General features: G+C 54.4%; 3 protein-coding genes across 3 annotated transcripts; 2 read left to right on the top strand and 1 right to left on the bottom strand.

Moving 5' to 3' along the window:
* Nucleotides 1–888: 888 nt before the first annotated feature.
* SLS55_000310 (uncharacterized protein) lies at nucleotides 889–1,415 on the top strand (the record flags this gene model as incomplete). The annotated part of the gene is made up of 2 exons (XM_066771823.1): nucleotides 889–1,080; nucleotides 1,134–1,415. The coding sequence occupies 2 exons, from the start codon at nucleotides 889–891 to the stop codon at nucleotides 1,413–1,415; spliced, it is 474 nt and encodes a 157-aa protein (XP_066637102.1).
* A 5,364-nt stretch (nucleotides 1,416–6,779) lies between these two features.
* Nucleotides 6,780–8,931, top strand: SLS55_000309 (uncharacterized protein; the record flags this gene model as incomplete). The annotated part of the gene is made up of 1 exon (XM_066771822.1): nucleotides 6,780–8,931. A coding segment is annotated over one exon (2,152 nt), but the record flags the coding sequence as incomplete, so codon positions are not given.
* Nucleotides 8,932–9,591: 660 nt separating this feature from the next.
* Nucleotides 9,592–11,220, bottom strand: SLS55_000308 (uncharacterized protein; the record flags this gene model as incomplete). The annotated part of the gene is made up of 1 exon (XM_066771821.1): nucleotides 9,592–11,220. The coding sequence occupies one exon, from the start codon at nucleotides 11,218–11,220 to the stop codon at nucleotides 9,592–9,594; it is 1,629 nt and encodes a 542-aa protein (XP_066637100.1).
* Between the last annotated feature and the right edge of the window lie 810 nt (nucleotides 11,221–12,030).

The following is a 12,030-nucleotide window of genomic DNA, read 5'->3' as shown; positions in this document are numbered from 1 at the left end:
CGTGGCTACAGATAGCATACTTCCATGGAATGCCAGCCTTGCGTCGCTGGCCACCCCAACCTGAGCCGGTTCGATCACTTCAGCTCCCGTAAAAATCGCCCACGTCTCCCGCTGACAGCATGAAAGGACAACTCATCATCCAACCAAGGGTCCGAAGATTTTCCACATCCATTAGAGATATGGCTATTCAAGTTGTCCCGGAGGACGAAGCGAAAAGTCCTGACTCTCCCATTTCCAGCTCCGATGGAGACACGCCCCAATCAGAATCGGAGCAGAGTAACCAATCATTGGCAAGTAGCGTGTCTGCGCCATTGGCTAATTTTCGAGTAGTTGCATCTTCGATCCAGGAAATGGCAGCAACGGATGGACGACAGACATGGTGGAGCCGGCTCCTACGATTCTTCCGCAACGGACCGCACCTTCCCGAGGACGACCGCTACGACCACCTGAAAGTGAAACCGAGTGAGATCAAACCGGATATTCTGTCTGCTGGGGAAACACCATTAACAAGTCCCAGTTGCTGGTTACCCGGACGGATACCCCCGGTACGCTGCATTCATCGACACTGATGACAACTTCCGAATTTACCGGCGGTTTGGAACACTCAGGAATCGTGTTCTCCTGCATCGGCAACTTGAGCTTTCACTGCTTGAAGATGAGTTGGATGAGCTTGATCAGTCGGACAACAATGACGCTCGCGCCTACCGGCTTGCATCAATACAGTACGATAAAGCTCAACAGGACTCAATGCGGACTGATCTGGTCGAGAGGATTGATACCAAGCTTGAACAATATGGTCTGCATCGACCTCATACCCCACCGAGACTCGAAGGTCATGGCTGACTTTGTGAAGACACGCTACTGGCTCGCGAGCGGCAGTCTCTCGCAATGGAGAAGCCTACCAAGCGGAACCACCTGAACCTCATCAACTACGTGTGGAACACTAGAGTCATCGATAAAGCAGAGGCTGGGGTTCTCAATCGCATTGACGACTTTGTAGTACTTTCACGGCACCAGGACTCTCCGTTTCACACCTTCCTCGAGGACGTCCTCCAGAAATTTCCCCTCCCATGGATTCAGGTAGACAGACTACGTGCGTTATCCATGCGGGCTCGGGCTAACATCTCTCAAAGCGAATGTTCGTATCGAAAGAGCAGGAAGCCAAGGCCGAAGGGTCAGAAGACGCCGGAATCAGCTTGTTCTCGAAAGCCAGAATCAGCGCCTTGATTCAGGTCACGGTTACCATCATCACCGTGGGCCTGCTGATGGTACCAGTCTGCCTGCTGTTCAAACTGAAGATGGCAGATAAAATCAAGGTTGTCCTCCTACTTGTTTTCGTTCTCGTCTTCCCGATAGCTATATCCGTCTTCGCTCGACCAAGACATCATGAGCTCTTCGCCGCCACCGCAGCGTAAGTCAACACCCCACGACGTTTCGATATCTCTGAGCTAACTACAACGCAAGATATACCGCCGTTCTTGTTGTTTTCCTTACAAACTTCGCTGGAAGCGGAAGTGAAGATGGAGGTTGAGAGCCAATTTGTATATCGTGCGTCCCTAAAAGTTGTCTGGTTTCTCCTCTACCTCTGATGAATGGTGACAATCCGTCGACTGACACTCTGGTGACTTTCTTCTCAGTACAAAAGGGTTCCCAAGTAGCTCAATACTGAAATTTTCACCGAAGCAACATAGCCCTCCGAAAACTTACACCGCGAAGCATGAGCTTCCGCATTCTTCGGGCTCCGTGTGAGTAAACCAATGCTCTTGGTACTGAAGCCATTATGCTGAAGTTACACTTATGCAAAGGTGCGGCGCTTCTTGCAACACCGAATGGCTCACTGCGTGCTGCTCAGAATACTCACGGTCCCATCCTCAATGCATCAAAATTGTCCCCGTTCGGCGATACAACATACTAAGAATGGAACCACTAGCCGTTAAACGCCCCAAGAAGCATTTCAAGCAACCCCACGACATCGTATCAAAATTTCCCTTTCGTCGTCTGCTCCTGCAGTCATACAGATCCTCCATATCCGTCGCCATCTCGCCCGCCTCGTCACCACGTTTCACTCACCGCGAGCCCGGCAATGAATGATATATATATATATATCGCCAAGTCTCATCGTATCATGGTGGAAATTTGAAACGGCCTCTGCGTCTATGCGTCGACATTCCTCTGCACCCCACCCCGCACCGCGCACGCTCGCCGATCCGCTCGCCGCTTCGCTCCACCACCGCCGCACCACAACCACGACCCCTTCCGCCGCCACCGTCGCGTCTTCGGGCGATTTGGCCCTATTTTTGGCGCTTTTCGTCGTCTTTTGCCTGGGCGCGTGGGCTGATCGCCGCGCCCACCTTCTTGGATTCGGCTTTGCTGCTGTCGCGGTTCTGGGCATCACCGTCCCGTGTCGAATTTGTTACGCAAACACCGGTACCGTGTCCCAGCGGTGTCCAAATCTTCAGTATGGCGCGTGGCACCATCCATGGTACAGCATGGCGGCCCCGCTCACAAACACAAACTGGGATCCGATGTTGATGGGTGACCGGACACTGAATCTCCGTACAACGTTGTGACAGGGCTCAAAGGCTGCAATGCAAAAAAACAAAAGTATCGTGTTCGCGTCGCAGGGATCAAAACGCTCTTTTCTCACTGGAGAACTCTACAAATTTGGGCGAGCATGGAACTAGTGTGGCGCCCACAGAGCAACAAACCCCAGTTCGGCAAGCAGCACTCGAGCAAGGGTTAATGTGGGATACTCTGGAGACTCGCACAGAAAGATTATCTAGGAATACAGCCTTCTACATTTTCCACATGCTGCATGAATTAGGAGGGTCTGAGCTGAATCAGTACGACGTACAAACGCACAGCGCAACTTGGTAACACCAAGTGATGCACCTTCTCAAGAATAGCCAATCGACCCATCCATCTGCTGGAACCCACTCTGGCCGCGATATCCCCACAATCCCATTCCACATGCTCCAATCAATACACCGGACCATCTCCAATTTGATCTTCAAGAATGCAATCCAACCTGAACAGCATGACCGACACCTTGGAGACAGAAGGCAGCCTCGCTACGCTCCTACACGATGAAAGCTGTCCGAGATCCTCTGAACCCCCTAAGCCTCGAGGCAGCTCCAAGCCATGGAAGACCACAAAGTGGCGCCTCAACCTCATGCTTGCGTCTGGACTCACGGCTTTGGTTCTTATAGTCAACACGATTGGTCTGATATGGGGCTGGTAATTCGCGGGAGGGCTGTATACCATTTTAGTTCTCACGGACGGTTGTAACGCTGTAGACAGCTTGGCTTCCAAGGCCCACATCCTGATCAACATCTTTAGTACAGCAATGCTCGGCGCGAGCAACTACTGCATGCAATGCGCATGCGCACCGACAAGGAAAGAGGTGGATAGAGCACATTGGAATGGTTTCTGGGTAGACATCGGAGTGCCAAGTTTCAACAATCTCTCGTATGTCAGCCGGAGGAATCTCATCCTCTGGTGGTGCATTGCTTTGTCGTCCTTCCCATTGCATCTTCTGTAAGTCAACACTAGAAGAATTGTTCGAGAACTAACTGGAGTAGATACAACTCGACCTTCAAGAGTACAAGCCGTAGGTCTCCGAACTGGATCGAAGGGTCTGGCAGTTGCCCAAAAGCTAGGGTTCGGCGTTCTCCAGCCCATCAATATCATTGGAGGCTTGAACCGACTATCAGGCAGTAGCTGGGCCTACATACGCCTGAGCTTCGTGGTCAATCTTCCCCAAACGCTCTACTCATTCGTCTACGTATCATCCAACAACATCCTTACAAACTTGCTGCTTGCCAAAGAGTGGCACTCGTTCAGCAAGGAGCGCAAAGCACTCCACGTGACAGACCGTCATGGAAAGCAGCGCTCGGCATAATTCCTGACAGTACCATACCGTTACGGCCTACTTCTGCTGGTCATCTCAGCTTTGAGCCATTGGCCGCTCTCGCAGAGTCTTTTCATGGCAAAAATCGATGCTTTCAATCCTGACGGCAGTCACGACCCAGACTCTGACCTACTCAACTGTGCTTTCTCCCCCATGGCCATTGCTCTCCTCTTGCCGACCATGCTCTTCTTACTTTCATTCCTGACGTGGTTGGAATTTCGACGTTTGGATCCGGGCATACCGCCGGCGAGCAGTTGCAGTGTGGCTATCTCGGCTGCCTGTCACACGATGGTAGATAACGATGAGACGGAGCCGTTGATGTGGGGCGTGATACCCGGCGCTCACGTGGATGGTGTGGGAGAGGGAGGCGATGCTTCTACAGCGGCTCTGTGGAGAAGCCCGTATCGAGCAAATTGTGTGCATGATCTCCAGTGGCAAACAAGGTTGTCTACTACAGGCCCCGAAAGCCCTTTTTCGAACCACCAGCTTAGCCTCGTACCACACTGGGAAAAACCCTTAGCCATTTTCCTTATTTCCAGAGGATTTTACATTCTACTTACTGTTATCATCGCCATGGAACTGCAAGGGTGGGAAACTTCGGCGTTCGTCGGGCATTTGAGATGCGTACTCATGTCAAACTGACTTGGACTTTGTTCTACGGACGTCTTGGGTTGCTCAAAGCCTCACGATCTGAGTCGATTACAGTTACCGCCGACCCTTTTCGCCCAAAACCTGTGGCGTTACCGCCAATTGTAGGACGCAGATGTGCTCTGAGATTGAAGTGAAGGCCCAAGACCGGCAAACTCAACACACCAACCCCCACCCCCAAAAAACCCTCACAACTCCAACTCCACCAACCACGGCGCATTCGTCGCCCTCCCCTCCCCGTCCATCACCGCCGCATTAACCATCAACGTCTGCCCTCCCTCCCTCATAGCCTGCCTGCTCCCAGGACTCAACTCCGCATACCCCTTCCGCCTCGCCTGATTCCTCCCCACAAACTCCCTCGGCAGACAAACCATGCCATCGTCATCACCATCCCCTTCTCCATCTCCGTCCCCGTCTTCGAAATACACCTTTTGCGCCCCATACCCCCCATGAACGTGCCCGAAACAGCACAGCCGCGGCCGCACCCGACACACCGCGCGCCGCAGGTGCTCGCACCCACCACTGCCCCCCATCCTGCCCGTGTCGTCCAACACGTATTTTGGCGGGCCGTGTGTCATGACTATGTCCACGCCTTCAGGTATCGTCGACGACGCGGTCGCGACATTCGTGCCCCAAGCAGGCGTGGTGGCAGATGGGTTGAACCGGTCGTGTGAAGTCGGGAACTGGAACGCCGACTGCCCGTATTGCGGCGTCCACGGCGACGCGTAGACGGTGAATGTGGCGCCCGATCGCAGCGTGAAGGTGTGCGTGCCTTCGGGGAGGTACGTCACGCCCTGCTGCGCGGCGGTCGAGGTGACCAGCTGGAGCGCTGCGGCGTGCGTGGCGGGCGAGCCGCCTTCGGAGAGATAGTAGCGCTCGTCCAGTGTCGTTTCGTGGTTGCCCGCTATCATGAGATGCAGTTCGGCGGGTATGGAGGCGAGTTTTGTGATTGCTTTGCCAAGGCTGGCGAGGGACCCGTTTTCGGTCAGGTCGCCACAGTGGAGGACGACGTCGACGGGGGTGGTTGGCGGGTTGAAAGAAGACTTATCATCGTCGTCGTCGTTGTCGTCGTTGTCGTGGGTGTCGGATATTATGAGGAACTTGACGGGTTGTTTCTCTCGGGGTTTGGTGGTTGTCGTTGTTTTTTTGAGAGGCCTTTCCCCTTGTGTGGGGCTTTCGGATCGAGACCTTGAGCGCTTTTTTGACGCCTGCGCTTTGGCGTCCATAGAGGGCGAAGATTCTTGGAGAGTACCTGGATTCGACATGTTTATGATTTTGTGGGGTAAGATGTTGTCGTGGTTCGAACGTATGAGTGGTTGCCCGTGTGGTGAAAAGTTTTTGATGTTAAGGGGAAAGGGAAGCGACACTTGGACTCTTGTACTGCCTTTCCTTAGATTATGACTAGAAGTGTGACTCTTTCGAGGCTGGTAGGGGTCTACCGAATAACCACGGTGCGAACTGTGGGTCAGGGTCTGATACCCACCACCTAACATCATTCCGTATTGTCTTACCTATGTCAACCGAAAATGAAGTGTCTACTCTCTTAAAATGGCGGACAACCGCACTCTCTCTTATTACTCACAGTATGTTGCGAAGGATGAAATTGGTTGCAATCCGTGTTTCTTCGTTGTGAGTGTGGGGTTTGTGCAAGGGTACACGGGCACCACATCCACTTTTTGAAAACACTATAACTATACTTCCACGAGCAGTGGAATCCTGTGTCTAGATGCTCTTGTGCTCATTAAAATTCGTGGTCACGTCTGAAAATTCACTTAACGTGCGAAGAACGTAAAGTTCCTCGTCGTGTATGAGGGATCACTTTGTTTGACACACATTGTGAGGTCAACCAACCGGTGATAATTGTATCGCGAGCCATGGACGAACTTGACTGACTATGGTGAGATATGGACTACTAAATCTCGACTATCCTTACCCATAGCGGTCTTCCATAGCGCACTGCGCCATATGCGGAGGTTTTGCCAGCCTCAAGGCACAACAATGACATTGTTTGTTCCCGCGAACAATATCCATTGTATTCCAACACTTCTTCTTGTCTCTACACTGTTCAGGAAAAACGCCAAAACAACACCGTATGCAGTGCCATTAAATGGGGCCGCAGTCCATGCCTTCAGTCACTTCCTCACCACACTCTTGAGTAGCGCCCTCAGGCCAGCGATCCTCACCACAGAGCGACCGCGCTGAATGCAGTCACTCTCTCAAGCACAACCCCGGTCACACCCCACGCACTCTCCATAGCCATGCCACAGCTCACCGCCGAGCACAGCGATTCCTCCCTCGACGAGTCCGTCCACTTCGAGCACCTCTCCACCGCCCGTGGCCCACTCGCCGACTTCGCCCGTACGCCGCTGTACCCGCCTCCTGTGGCCAGCCCCGTCTCTCGTCCTTGCAGGCCACTGCCTAACGGGACGTGCAACTGCGGCCTTGGCCCCTCCGCCGTCCATACTCCCACATTCGCGCAGCTGGCTGCCGTGAATGGTTCGGTGAACACGGTCGCCTACTGCTCCAACCCCTTCACCGGGGCCGAGCCCGACTACTCCTCGATCCGGCCCATGAGGGCTCGCGTCGTCATCCGCACCCCCTCCGAGTACCTCGGAGAGGGCCCCAGCACGCATCAGGACCCCCCGTCGTCGTCCGACTACTCCGACGACGACGAGCAGCAGTACCCCGAGACAACCCGCCGCCCCACGCCGGTGGACCAGGCCCAAGCCGAGGTCAACCGCATGCTTCACGCCCGGCGCACCGGCCAGCCCGCCGGCGCCCGGCTCGCTGTCTTGCCCATCCTCCACCGTCGCATCGGGTCGCCATCTGGCGAGGAGGACGGCGAGTTTGAGCCGCACTACCCTGAGACCACGCGTCGCCCGACGCCGCTCGACCAGGCCCAGGCCGAGGTCAACCGCATGCTGCGCGCCCAGGGGACAGCAGCAGTCCGTCGTCCTTCCCCAGCCCGTCTTCCTTCCATTTCCGCGGCACCGGAGACCGTGGCCGCCATGAGTGTGCAGCCGTTGCGCGTCAGCCCGGGCTTCCACTCTTCTGACGACGCCGAGGGCAACGTCGGTGACGGCGGCAGCGGCAGCAACGGTAACAGTTACCGGCCAAATGGTAACAACGTCTACCAGGTGCACAGGGCAATCATTCCCTACATCGGTCCGCTGGGTGCCATCCTGCCCTTCCCGCCACTGCTTCGGGAGTGGGAGGACGAGGAGCTGGAGGAGGCCCTTCCCTCCCCAACTGCTTCCACACGGTCCTCCGACATCCTGAACGACCCGTTTTACGTCCGCCACTCCTCCGCCTCCGCCTGGTCCGAGGTCTCCCACTACAGCGAATTCTATCCCGCCGAGCGCTCGGACTCAGACCAGCCGGCGATGCCGCTCCCCGAACTCGGTGAGCCCTTCCCCCCCTTCCCCTTCGCATCGCCCCGCGCCGTGCCCCCCGTCCTCCAACCCCCGCATCCCGCCGCAACCTCCAGTGCTGCTGACGGATCGTCGACCGATGCGCTGCTGCCGATGCCCATGTGGCGGCAGGCCCTCGCCTTCTACGACGTCGACGTCGAGTCCGGCGACGCCCTCTCCGGCGACGCCATCGTCCACAACTTCCTCGCCGCGGCGCGCGCCACCGATGTCGAGCGGCGCCGCCTGGTTTCCGTCATCGTCACCACCCGCTCCGCCCTGACGGCGCGCCGCGGCGGGTCTGATAATCTGAGGTGGTCTGATTGCACGTGGTGCCTCAATTGCCGGCAGCTTTCCAACGCCGGGCAGCGGTCGCGGGACGGCGGCGACGTCTGGTGCATGGTCACGGCCATCAACGTGCTGTACGAACACGACAGGTACCACTGGCCCATGCTGCCGGTGCTGGAGTACGGCGACGCGGACAATTTTTTCGAGCGGCAGGCGCCGCGCCGGTACAACCTGATGGATCGCGTCTACCACTGGAATCTTCTTTTCCTTTTTGAGGACCCGTTTGCGCCCCGCTTTGAGGATTCTTCGACGGAAGATGATTCTCCAGAAGATGATTCTCCAGAAGATGATTCTCCGGAAGATGATTCTCCGGAAGATGAGGATTCGGAAGATGAGGCTCCCGTTTCGCCGCGGACGATTCCTACCGGGGATCCCCTTGATGGTTGGGACCGTGACGGCGCCGCGAGCCACGACAGCGGCTCGTACTCTCCTGCTTCTATATCTCCTGTTCCGCCAGAGACGCATTCCGATGAGGGGTGGAACCGTAACTTCAGCTGGTCGCAGTCCTCTGGCACTGCACGCCGCGGTAGTGACTCGTACTCTCCTACTGACGATGAGCTGTGCCCGCTCTCTCCTACGACTTCTGTGAGGTCGGGATCCCTGGGTGAAACTTGGTGAGTGTATCATTTATCGGTAAGTTCTATTTTCATTCATTCTCTCTTCATACACGCTCGTTCCACCTCTGCATTAGTATTCGTTAGCATAGCATACGTTTTGGAGTTTGGAGTTTGCAATTCTGCATTTTAAAAAAGAATGGATAAGAAACCCCGTTTAGAAGAAAAAAAAAACACCAAAATAAAGAAACATGATTTTCAAATTGACAAAACTAAAGCGAACTGCTTCGATTGACTTGCGCCCATGAGTGAAAGATCAGATTAACCATGTCGCTGCTGGTTGCACGCGATTGGTAGTTTTTAAAATTGTGATTAAGTTTGCAAGCGAAATTTGCCCAAACGTAGGAAATGCTGTTACTTCAAACGCTAACAGTTCCCAGCCAAGAATCAAGAACACCAAGTAATAACTCCAGATTTTGCATAGCCGTGAGAACCGGTTTGAAGTTGTTGTCATTGCCAGATTGAGCCGCGCAACCATCGACGAAGCCGGCCAACTTTCTCGGGATATCAAAGGAGTTGAGCAGAAAAGAGCCAAAGTGTTCAGAGAATGGCGTAAGAGGCTTCTGGAACAAAGAGAGTGGAAAGCACGCCAGAAGGGGATAAAAGAGGAAGAAGACGATAGTTAAGAAAGAGAAGAAGGAAACAAAGCCGCCATACCCTCATTCTACAACAAGCCAAGGTCTGCGACGATGGGCAACAGATCGAGCTCAAAGAAGATGGAATGCTCGTCTACACTTGCTTCTTCGTGGAGGGCTCTGTTTGCGTCGCAACCCTCACATTTGCTTAGATGATTGTCGTAGATGGGCTTGTGATCCCAAATGGACTGCTGATCCGTCCTTTTCAGGATGTAGTCGACGATCTTGTCTTTGAAGCCATGGAATATTTCGCAATCATCCATGTAATCAATCAGATATCCCTTGACGTCCGAGTTCTTGTCCGGGTGAGCGTCAAAAAGATTCACAAGGAAAATGGAGTCCAGTGAAAGTGCGTCCCTAGCATGTTCAAAGAGCTCCGGCCATGAGTCCTGGGATGTAACAAGATTGCAATCGTAGAGAGTGAGACTCCGCAGGGAAGATGACTGGTTGATCAGGAAGGTTGATAGAGATCGGCCGCCAGTAAACGTGGAGAGTTTCAATCGACGAAGCTTTTTCCAGCGGTTGCCCTGAGTGCTGAGTGGGTAGAAGAGATCCCACTCCTCTCCGAAGTCCTCGCAGTCGCCACCTTTACGCTCAACGAAGTTAAGGTCAAGGTCTTCGAGCATCTCTGCCGCTCCAAGGAATTTAGCAAACGAGTCCAGCATGGCTTTCACGGTGAGTCCCTCGCCTGACAAAGAACACCTGAAGAACGTGAGATTGGAAAAGCAGCTGCGTATCAGCCGAACTTCAGGTTCGCAAGTGTCGCGCAGCGTTCCATTGGCCAAGGTACCCCAGAGGTTGTGTCGTAGTCCGTACTCGGTCCAAAAGGCCAGGCCAGAGGTACCGATGTCAAGAGACTTTAAGCTACTCTCGCCCATGGAGTGTGCCCAACCGAGTCCGCGGAGCACGAAAGTCAATGGCAGCATGGCGTTTTCGTGATCGGCGATTTGTCTGTCAGGAATGGCAAAGCGAAGGCCACGCCAGCAGAACGAGCTGTTGTTTTGCCACCAACGTCTCTGTTGGACAGTCTTCAAGTTGTTGAATTTGGCGAGGGCTTCGTCAAAATGATCGCAGGCATAAGCCATCTGATTATCTTCTTGAAGATCGTTCGTGTAGTATCGCTCGCCCAGAGGCTTCGATCCGCTGGACCTTGAACGAACACAAGAAAGGAACTGTGACAAGGCGAGGCATTCAGCCTTGTACTCCTCGTAGACATCAAGAATGTGCTTCAACCCCCACGGAGCTCGAGCATTGAGGGGCCCGCCCGGGTCTGGAACAGGATCAGAAAGCCATGGGCGTACACGCGGCTTGTGCGACTTACAATCAGCTCGATTCTCGATGCGCGTGTAGAACTCCCTCCAGGTGCCGAAAGGAACCAGCTGCGGCCTTTCGAGAATCACCAGCCGTTTCACGTGATAGCGTAAGACATGGTGGAAAGCGACGTTGATCATGCGCTCAATGCTGCCCTTTTGAATCTCGAGGTAGATGGTGCTGAAGAGGTGACCGGCAGCGATGCGGGAGAGTGTGCGGCACGACAAGCGGAGTTGCTTCTGCTCGGCACAATCGGTGTAGCCAGTAACCATGTCCCATATTTCCTCGGGAAGAGTGGGGACGCTGCGAGCGCGCTCAGCGCGGGATCGAGTGGTATCCTGCGCCATGAGCTGCCACTCGCGAAGAGAGAAACCAACGATATTTCCTTCTCTCACTCCTGGCCTGGATCTCCAGCAATGACGTCGGCGGGGAGGGCCGTGCGTGAGCTGTTGAGTGTGATCGTCGTGATGAACACCAAGGCCAAATGATGGATGCGAGTGTATCGTTCACAGAACCGTCCAAGCTGGTTTCATGAGGGTGACGCGGGGATGAAAGGGAGCCAAGGTGACGGGAGGCTCAACACTGGATCGCGTAACATCCGTCACGTGCGACAGCATTCTATCCCCGCTTATCCGTGCGTGCGGGACGACGATGTGGAGCTCGGTGTTTGAGAAGCGTTGAACTCTGATATGACTCGCGTGCGGCTCCGATGCCAACGCCATCAACTCAAGTATAGTACCTACGAATCGGCCCTTTTGAACCGTAACTACCTAAGGTGCGGTGCTATACTGTGTATAAACTTGAGCGTCTCGTTGCTTGATTCTCCCTCACAAGGCTCCTGGAGGTGGCATTTGGTCTCACGAGATAGCCATCGGGAGTACAACCGTGGAATTGCAAAGGTGGTGAAGAATGCGGCCCGCAAACTCGGCTACAGCGTAATCTTGGAGCAAAAATGTCGCGTTACTGGACATCATTGTGCTGCGCCCTGATGCAGTCGTGCAGAACGCCGCGCAATTGTCGCGTCACCCCGCTCTTTGTACGAGGTAAAAATAGTAGCTGCAACGAGCTGCGCCCTGTGGATGCTGTCGCACAGCGTGAATGGATTTTGTATGGATCGACGGCTGAAGAACCTACCAGCTTCAAACTCTCTCACAGCT

The sequence above is a fragment of the Diplodia seriata genome, assembly GCF_021436955.1.
Source record: "Diplodia seriata strain FDS-637 chromosome Unknown scaffold_1, whole genome shotgun sequence".
In the NCBI taxonomy this organism is placed as follows: domain Eukaryota; kingdom Fungi; phylum Ascomycota; class Dothideomycetes; order Botryosphaeriales; family Botryosphaeriaceae; genus Diplodia; species Diplodia seriata.
This window is presented reverse-complemented; position numbering and strand designations above follow the sequence as displayed.